The following is a 10,099-nucleotide window of genomic DNA, read 5'->3' on the forward strand; positions in this document are numbered from 1 at the left end:
TAAACGAAGCTGTATATTTTAGAAATATTGACAAATTGTTAAAAGAATATTTTTATTCATAGACTATCAAAGGTTTGTCAAACTCACAAACTTTGCATATGACATAATAATGAAATATACATAAAAAAACAATAACTTAGGCAGTTACTTATTTATACTTGGTTAAAGTCAAAATTCGACAATAAACAGATTTTTTTTTAACAATGTATCATTTTAAAACCTAAGTAATTCTCTTAAGGTAAATGCGCGATTTTTTGTTTGTATTGAATTTTTACTAAGTATAGAAGCTATTTATAAATATGTGTACTCTAATTACAATTCCGAATACAAAATACTTTTTAATTCACTCCTCTTCCATCCACTAAAACTGCTTCGTTGCTGAAATGCATACAAATGTAAATACCAATACAGGGTTATTTAAACTTTTTGATGAATGAAGTCGTGAAATAAGTCATTGAAGTACTACCATGTTGATTACCTTTAATTATGTGTGTATACACATTGGGTTTAAACATGTTAAATGTCCACTATACGTGTCTCGTCTTACCTGACTGCTTATAAATTAAATTTGAATTATTTCCCTTTGTTCTAACTTATTCATAGTTATTGACCTCAAAACACGGTTGATAGTTTTGTGCAAAGTACACCATTCTACGGACATGGGCTATTTGCAAGTATTTATAAATGCTGTTGTTGTAGCTTTAATGGCTATGTACGTGTATGAAAATGAAAGAAAAATGGAGAAAATGTCGACCAAGCATTATCAAACAGGTAATAAGTAAAACAAATTTGGACTTTGTATTACACTTATTTAACGACTTCTGTAAATGTAAAGAAAACATGCATGAAACGATAGTAGTTTGTCAAAAAATTACAACTTAATTATAACAAATATTGGCCTTTATTTATAGATATTTTTTCATCTCTGGGCTTTATATGTGTTTGCTTTGAGCATTCACGTTAAAGGTATATCTAGACAAGCGTTAAGAATAGACGTACCCAAACCAGTGTTATTTTCACTAATTTACAACTATTTACCTGTTTACAGTTGAAAGGAAAACATCATATATTTTGGTCTTTGGATTGCTGTTTGATTGTTCTATGCCTTACATTTCCTTCATATCTTTGAACTGTCTTCTGTGATTATTGTACTTATCCGAAATGATGTCTTTAAATTTTATATATGATATACAACTTTTATAATAGAAAGGGAGCTCGATGTATTAAAGATGGTATCTAAAAGTAAAGAGGACCAAACAAAAGCAGAGACAGAGAAACTAGTCCAAATAGAAAATCAACTAAATGCAGGAACAAGAAAATTAGCTGATGTGGAAAATCAACTACTCAAGTCAAATGAAAAAGGTTCGGCGCTATATTGTAATTATAACTAAAATTGAGACTGGAAATGGTGAATGTGTCAAAGCGACAATTACCCAACCACAGACAACAGCCAAATGCCACCAATGGGTCTTCAATATAGCGAGAATTCCCGCACCCGTAGGTGTCCTTCGGCTGGCCCTTAAAATTATGTATACTAGTACAGTGATAATGGAAGTCATAATAAACTCCGAATTATACACAAGAAACTAAAATTAAAAATCATACAAGACTAAAAAAAACATATTTAAGTGATCTCAACCCTCCCCCTATACCTCTAGCCAATGAAGAAAAGTAAACGCATAACAATACACACATTAAAATTCAGTTCAACAGAAGTCCGAATCAAATGTCAAAAGATGTAACAAAAGAAAAATAATAAGAATGACAATAATACATAAATAACAACAGACTACCAGCAGTTAACTTACATGCCAGCTCCAGACCTCAATTAAACTGATTGAAAGATTATGTCTTCAGCGCTTATTTTATATAAGTTATACTGACTGGGGATCATTGTTCAGTTTGTTATTTTAATAAATGGGGTTGAACATTTTTTCGTATATATGTCAATAATATTGTTGTGAAACTTTTTCTTTCATGAGAGTGTAATAGAGTATTTTTTACTGTTAAGTGAATTTGTAAAATAAAAATCAATACGTTCTTGCTCAATCGTGGGTTTGTCATCCTCAGCCTAATCAATGTGTTACTGTAATTTGAATTTCAAACTGACTGAGTGACGTTTTTTCAACGCACTGATCAACTCCACCAATGCGTTCGCTTCGCTCGGCGATCAATTAAAAATCGCCCCCTTTCCAAAATCCTGGATCCGCTCCGGGACACACAACTGTTTTCTGATCTGAAAGAAGTGATAGTTCTTGTGTTCGGACACACATGCTATCTTTGTTCTGTATGGTTTTCGCAATATCTTAAGCGGTATTTTTCATAGACACAGTGAACATGTCGTAAATGATGATACTTAGCCCTTGTCGGCCATCCCTCGCCTGCCTCTGGTCAGATTTAGGGCATCCAATATGTTACACCAAGTATACGTCCCGTCTGTTTAGACCCATAACTAAAGCAACTGTAGCAATCACACATCGGATCCTATATACTTTCTTTCAGTTTGAATTCTTTTAAATTTCTACCTTTTGCGTCGATGTGTACTTTTATGGAACATTTCTATTAATATATTATTTGGGTAATGTATGCCTTTACTCCAAGCTAAGACAGAGCAAACATTTCTATTTGATTTGCTTTTTTCAGTTTTTTGGCATTAGGTTTTAATTGTCTGAAATACTTTCAACCGGACTTAAAGCACAAACAACTATTTTGTGTTATCTTTATTTGAATAATTGTAGAACAATGTTGTTGGCTATGTTGTGGATGTTAGCGTCAATAAAAAAGTAATAAATAAACAGAAATGAAACAAAAAGTTAGCTTGGAGCACGTTAGAGACCTACATACATGTTGAATCTTCACGATGAAAATGCATACATACCGATAAAATGACTATTTTCACAATATTGCTAACTATACAGTTGTTTACTGTCAACAGAAGAAGAAAAATAAAAAATGACTAAAATAAGGCTTTATTCATTTTGGTCATAGACAGCTATTCTATTGTTATACGCCCTACAGTTTTGGTTTATTTATATTCTTTATTTTGCAACTTGTTACATCATAGACATGGATTGTTATTGAATGATATTAAACTTTGTACAATAGAAAAGGAACAACTTATATCAACAAAAGCAGACACAGAAAAACTAAGTGTAATTGAACATCAACAAATCGAAGGGATTAGAAAACTGACTGAAATAGAACATCAATTACTCAAGTCAAAAGAAAAAGGTTTGTTGCTATATTATAAGTAACTATAACTTATACATTTGATATTTTTGGTCTTGTCGAACACGCTGAAGAAACCGAAACTTGTTCTACTTACAGAAGTTTACTTGAAACGTATTATATATAAATCTGACTGTGTATACTCCATGTAAACACTAAATAAGACTTCTTATTGAAAATCACATGTAAAGGCTTTTTGTAACCTTGATTTTTGATATTTGAATTGATATTTGCTGATGTCAGGATAATTATAAGGTGCGCACAGTTTTCTCTGTTTTTAAAATATTTCTGTTTTTACCCGTGCGGGTTTTCATACTTCAACCAGAAACTACTTGGTGATAATTTTGCTTCATAATGACTGAATGTAGTATAGGCAATTCCTGTTTACGGACGGAATTCAGCTGTGTTTATGACCCATGTTTATAGCAAAGTTGTAATTCCGGTTGGTGATACAACTTACAGAAACAGAACGGACAGATAAGTAACATATGTATCATGCGCTGTACGTTGAGATTTCTCCAATTATATTTATAAACAAATTGTCCAAGTTCAAAAGTACAATATTAATTTTCTGGTTAGCTGATTTCGCTGTAAACTTGTATTCCGTTTTTAAAGAATAAAGCATTTGTCCTTCTTTCTCTTAATTCTCGTATAAAAATATATTTGCTGCTTGTTTCTTTTTAGGAGTAACATACATCAGATGGGGTAAGACGCAATGCGATGGATCAAACACAGAAACATTGTATTCAGGTAACTGCTAGTACATTTTAGGACAAAAAGTGCAAACACTTAATAGTTCAGATAAATCCGTCACGAATTTTAGAACGTTATATTTGTATATTCTATCCAATATCGTATATGATTCAATCTTTAGACATTGGTTGTGGGCATGTTATCACAATATTACCGATAAAGTCAGACTACTAAATAGAACTGTCTTGGAAAAAGTAAACCAAATGAAAGACGATAGATACCTTAGAAAAATTCAAACTCATGAGTCCAAAAAATAGTTACAACGCCATGGTTTATATCGAAAAAGACGAACAGACAAATTTCTATGCACAAAACACAACATACAAAATGTACAAAAAAGAAAAAGAAACCTACTAAACACTTGGGATGATCTCAGGTGCTATGGAATCAAATCCAGCTCCACATGTGGCAACTGTTGTGTGGATTATATAGGTAAAAACTGGTAATAAGTCTAACTCGGGAGATCACATTTCGGGGATCGTAGTTTCGATAATTGGATATGTCTTTTGTCATATTAATATTGAGTACAGCAAGTTTTACACGTGTTACATAAAATGCTGAGTATGCATTCGATCTTTTAAAATAATGAAGAAGAAAAATATCACATGTGCTAATAAAACGACCAAATCACTTTCTATCAGCTTCCTCTCTACACAAAACGTTTTTGACATTATACGCTAATTTATAAAATTGTATTTTGACCTTTAAAACATGAAAAAAACTCAACTCAAATTATGATTATGAATAAAACTTTATAATAAATCGGGATTATTCATGTTGTGAATCTATAGTTTAATTTATGTCTCTTTTTAACACAAAATCAAGTTTTGTACAGATTTCGTATTTGAGCGTATTAACGTTCATTTCGAATGTCACAGTTAGAATGGATCGGTCAATGATGTCATTGCAACAATTGATTTCGGGTCAACTGCTGTTATTCGGTCATATTAAAAAAAAAAATGCCATTGCCCTATTTTTTTCTGAAAATAATACAAACACAATTTTTTTTTTATTTCACAACAGGTCAAGCAGGCGGTAGTCAATACTCACAACCAGGGTCAAGTGTAAACTACTTGTGTTTACCTCTCAACCCAGACGGCGCACTACCGCTTAAAGCACATAGTTGGTATGCTTTTCTGTGTGGAGCAGAATACCAAGTAAATGAAGGGAACACACCCCAAGGAATCAGGTCTGATATTTTTAATCATGATGTCGCATGTGCAGCATGCCTAGCAAAAGGAAAATTATCATCCATTATGATACCAGGTAAATTATTGAAATACAAAATTTTCGTTTCAAACATCCAGTTGAAACGATGTTCCAGTGATTGCATTTTCTATCATGATTGGTTTTTTTTAAACTAACACATAACGCAAGAGTTCTGATGGGGAAAGTTGAAATAATACTTTTGAAAATTTTACGGAAGCTATCTGGAGTAGGAAGACCTTATTTTAAATATATCTTCCTGCGAAAACGGCAGTTATGTTTTAATTGTTAAGACCACAATCCCACCCTCCTCTCCTCAAATATGACTTACTGTTTAAAATTTATAACAAAGTTTGTACCACAGAAGAAACAAGATGGTTTCATTATATGGAGAAGAATATGCTTACACTTCCGGAGTACCAGATATCAAACTCAATTTTGGATTTTGTCTAGTCTTTAGTTTTCCATGTGGTGTTTTTTTGTCTTGCCATGGCATTGTCCGTTTGTTTCCGACTTTGCAATTTCCTAAAGAAAAGCTAACAAACAAAAAACACAAATTCAGAAAACACATATTTTTAAGATTTTTTTTATTTTTACAAGGACTTGTGTGCCTTATATCTTACCTTCTTATTACATTCTATTAGTTGAAATCATATATAGATTATTGAATGGGTTTACATCTTATTTTGATGTTTTAAAAGTAAGATAAAGACAACCTTTTGGATTATTCTATTGTCTCATGGTGACAGAAAGATATCACATATACGTGCCGTTAATTTTTTTTATGCTCAAATAATATCATGTTCCTAGAAATAGATATGTTTTTCTCAAAATATAAAGTTGTAGTTACCGCAATATTTTATTATGATTCGCGTGTTTCTCTATTATATTATATTGTCGTCGGCACTTGTTTGGTTTAAATGTGTTGCTTTTTAAAAAGGTGACTATAATCAATATTCAAGATAAAATATTCCATTAGACGTTCTCTCTTTCTTTAAAATTGAGAAAGGAGATGGTGAATGTGTCAAAGCGACAAGAACCCGGTCATAGAGCAGACAACAGCCGAAGGCCACCAATGGGTCTTCAATGTAGCGAGAATTCCAGCACCCGTAGGTACACATTTCTCGTAAATTCTCTCCGTGCAATTATTAAGCTCCAAATATTTGTCTCTTTGTGAACATTTACAACTATTTAATCAACTAAAATTATTTCTGAAAGAAGGGGAAGAGTTCACTTTGGGATTTAACAATTGTTTTATTTAATTTTATAGTAATTAATTAGTATATGCATGTTTTTGTCACAAATACGAATATTTCTTTATCAACAGTTTCAGTATGATATAAGGCTTTTCTACCTCAGGCATAGACTATCTTAGCTGTCTGTGGCAAAACTTTTAGGAATTTTGGTCCTCAATGTTCTTCAACTTCGTACTTTGATTGGCTTTTTTTAACTTTTTTGGATTCGAGCGTCACTGTTGAGTCTTTTGTAGACGGAACGCGCGTCTGGCGTATATGCTAAATTTGGTACTGGTATCTGTGATGAGTTTATATACATGTTCACCGTGTAATGTTGTGCAATAAACCCTCAATTATCTCCGGGGATGAAATTGACAATTTTATATACAAAGCTCTGTTCATAATGACTTGTATTCTGTGTCTCAATAATCATATTTTATTACATCTTTCATTTAAGGCATGCATTAAATCTGAAACGACAATCATGTTTGTGAAACCTTCAGGGCCCATTTTTTTAAATGTAAACCTATAGGTTATTTGTTATTATCAATAAATGACAGGTCAAACTCAAGCTGTTTTGATTTTTATTATATCTTAATCTTAAATATATATTGTATCAAACATTGTGCATTACAGATTATATAGATTTCTTTTTGCTCTGAATTAGCGAGTAATTCCGGATATGTATTTTTTTTGTTATATTTTTCATTATGGGACCTCGTGCATGTATCATGTGTATAGCTTGATATTCGGCATGGATATTGCCCATTATTGAAGGCCGTTCATTAACCTATAATTGTTATCACTTTTATTATTTAAATTTGATTTAACTAGCATTTAGGTGTGATACCACCATTGATTTTCCACTAGTAGTCTTTGTTAAAAATGTAAATTGATTGATTGATTGTTGGTTGCTTAACGTCCAGTGGCAAATATTTCATGCATATTCAGGACGAGAACAAGTTAACAATAAATACAAAAGGAAGGTTGGTGTAATAGAGGCCATCTATGATGATGGTCGGGGAAATTTGGACTGCCACTGGAAAAATGAGGGAAAAATGGATAGGGACAGAAATTTTGCCTTGCAACAGGCCACCTACGGACCCCTCAAAGAGTTGTTGCAAGGGTTCTTAACGTGCACAGAGCGTTGCACTCTCTTTACACGAGGCATCGGATTTAACGTCCCCCTTCTGACCGAACGTGACCTCGAACTTGATACATCCCGCACAGCCAAACGGACGCCCCACTTCGGCAAGCGTTTTACTGCCGGTCGGGAGAAGACCAAGTGACCATATTTCTATACCCCAGTCACCCTTGGGGATTAGATATGTAAAGAAGACATTATTGTTTAATAAACTTAATGTGACTTTTTTCCTTTGTAATACTGGTTATTTCAAGCCTTCCTGTCAAGTTTTGTCATAATCAGTTCAATAGTTTGAGAAACATCTAGTATAATGAAAGACGGCATCTACAGCGATTCGAGCAAAATGTCTTCGACAAATCCAAACCAAGCCGCATCAAAATAGAATAAAGTGTGGACCAATAAATGATCAAATATTTATCACATCTGCATAGACACAGTTGAATAGGATACAAAAGATGATTTAAGGAAGATAAATACCACTAATGAACTTCTTTGTCATTTTTATAAGGTCTTTTTTGGTAAATTTATAACTCTCATTTCATTAAAATTTCAACTTTTCTGGCCAATAAATGAAAAAAAATAATGGAGTGACTTTCACTCATTTATCATAGAATTGTTATAACAAAATTGACTTATTGAAGTATTCAAGCAGAATGAACAATCCATATAAAAGTTAACTGTTTAGTCTCCAAGGAGGTTTCAATAAGTTCTTACGTAAAAAATAAAATTTACGCCGCGTTCCAGAGAGCGCATAAAGGCTTCTCTTTTCGTGAATAATTTGTTGTTACACCATTTAAATTAGGTTCATTTACTTATAACTCTATATTTATTAAAGTATTACCTAGGGAAATGTTCTATTATAGTAGAATATAAGAAATAAGGAGAAAAAACTCCTCAAAACACTAAGTATGGCTTGTTCTGTCAACTGAATATTCATAGTAGAGTCCTATTTCAAGGATATTTTCTCATAAAATGTGTTTTGGAGACTGAATCCACTCAGGATATTGTTTTATGTAATATTTCACTTAAATAGCAAGAATACATGAGAGTACTCACAAGATAAAAGGTGCATGTACAGCTTCCAATATTAGGTGTGATACCACCATTGATTTTACCTTATTAGTCTTTGTTAAATTTTCACTTTTTAAAATAATTGTGCAGAATTTATCTTTGTTTCAAATTAAGTAATACTTGGCATGAGTAAAGATTTATCCTGTTCAGTACTATATAAAAAATTTCACATACAATTTCATTGCATATAAGAAAATATCTATCACTGGAAGTTAACCAATCAAAGTTCTCCCCTTATTTAATATGTGTACACGTTTTAGTACCCATGTAACCGCAAGTTTATAAAATATTCTGTTGAAACCCCAATCAAACCAAAAAAGATGCCTTGAAATACCCAAGACATATGTTTATGAAACAGAAATGTTTTACTGCGATAAAATATAGGATTAATTACCTACAACTTTCAAATTCAAGGGAATATTTTTTTGGACCTATTTTCGTATTCAACCAGATGTGACGTAGCCGGATTTACCATGTTTACTGATATTACGCTTTTATTGACTTCATCATATTTAAGCAAATATATTATGTTTAAACTATAACGAAAAGTTCAAAACTTTACAATCATGTCATTGTACAAATATTACAGGATGGAAAACGTGTAATAATGGATGGACAAAAGAATACGATGGAATTTTAATGGCTGGACATCCAATTCATGCTGCTTCATCAGAATACGCATGCGTAGATAAGGTAACTGAAACTATAGCTGGTGGATCTAGAGACGAAAATGGAATTTTATTTTATCCCGTAAAAACAGTTTGTGGATCATTGAAATGTCCACCATACAAACCAGACACAGATGTTCCATGCGTCGTTTGTTCAAAATAGCAAATGCGAAAATGTTGTTATCTAAGTTTGTAAAAAAAGCATTCAAATCAGAGAACCCCTTTGTGTTATTAGACAGCATGAGACAACAATCAGCAGATAATTAAACATGTGACAAGCCGTTTTATCTTACATATATATATTTATACACTGATCAAGGTTACTTATCTTTTAAATCCGAAGACGCTTTCACTCAAAAAAATAAATGATATAGTGTTTCACTGATTCACACATTTTAAATTGTTTTACATACTTCTGTCTGAGCTATTTTTAAAGAACGTCATACAATCATGTTCTTTTATCATTGTACTGTATATTGAACTAGAGGTTATTTTGTTTTGAAATTATTCCACAGATGTTGTAGCTTTCTACCCGATGAGAATGCCTCAAATAAATAGAATAGACGGTATATGCACATCCTTTATCCATGACTTTGCAGTTAAAACGTAGAATAGAAATATATATTCAAATATCTTATGACACAGGTGGTAAAAATGGCCGTTAGTTCCAGTTTTGTTTCCACGTCCGTTTTTAATTCAATTCAATATAATTACATTTGTATCAACCAGGATATAAATCCTTTACTGATACTCATAAATATTGAAGTATGTTACAGTGCTGTATTGCCCGATCG

At 32.2% G+C, this 10,099-nt stretch overlaps 1 protein-coding gene across 1 annotated transcript; it reads left to right on the top strand.

Moving 5' to 3' along the window:
- The first annotated feature begins 2,742 nt into the window (after positions 1–2,742).
- Positions 2,743–9,468, top strand: LOC134718179 (short-chain collagen C4-like). Its single transcript, XM_063580670.1, has 5 exons — positions 2,743–2,783; positions 3,065–3,231; positions 3,913–3,978; positions 5,005–5,247; positions 9,227–9,468. The coding sequence occupies exons 1-5, from the start codon at positions 2,743–2,745 to the stop codon at positions 9,466–9,468; spliced, it is 759 nt and encodes a 252-aa protein (XP_063436740.1).
- Positions 9,469–10,099: the final 631 nt, after the last annotated feature.

The sequence above is a fragment of the Mytilus trossulus genome, chromosome 5 (genome assembly GCF_036588685.1).
Source record: "Mytilus trossulus isolate FHL-02 chromosome 5, PNRI_Mtr1.1.1.hap1, whole genome shotgun sequence".
Lineage (NCBI taxonomy): Eukaryota > Metazoa > Mollusca > Bivalvia > Mytilida > Mytilidae > Mytilus > Mytilus trossulus.

Bases quoted from the DNA above. Each gene is read 5' to 3' on its own strand.
- LOC134718179 (XM_063580670.1), top strand. From the start codon at position 2,743: ATGTTGTTGGCTATGTTGTGGATGTTAGCGTCAATAAAAAA. The intron at 2,784-3,064 runs GTAATAAATAAA...GTTACATCATAG, and splicing joins ATGTTAGCGTCAATAAAAAA to ACATGGATTGTTATTGAATG. The intron at 3,232-3,912 runs GTTTGTTGCTAT...GTTTCTTTTTAG, and splicing joins ACTCAAGTCAAAAGAAAAAG to GAGTAACATACATCAGATGG.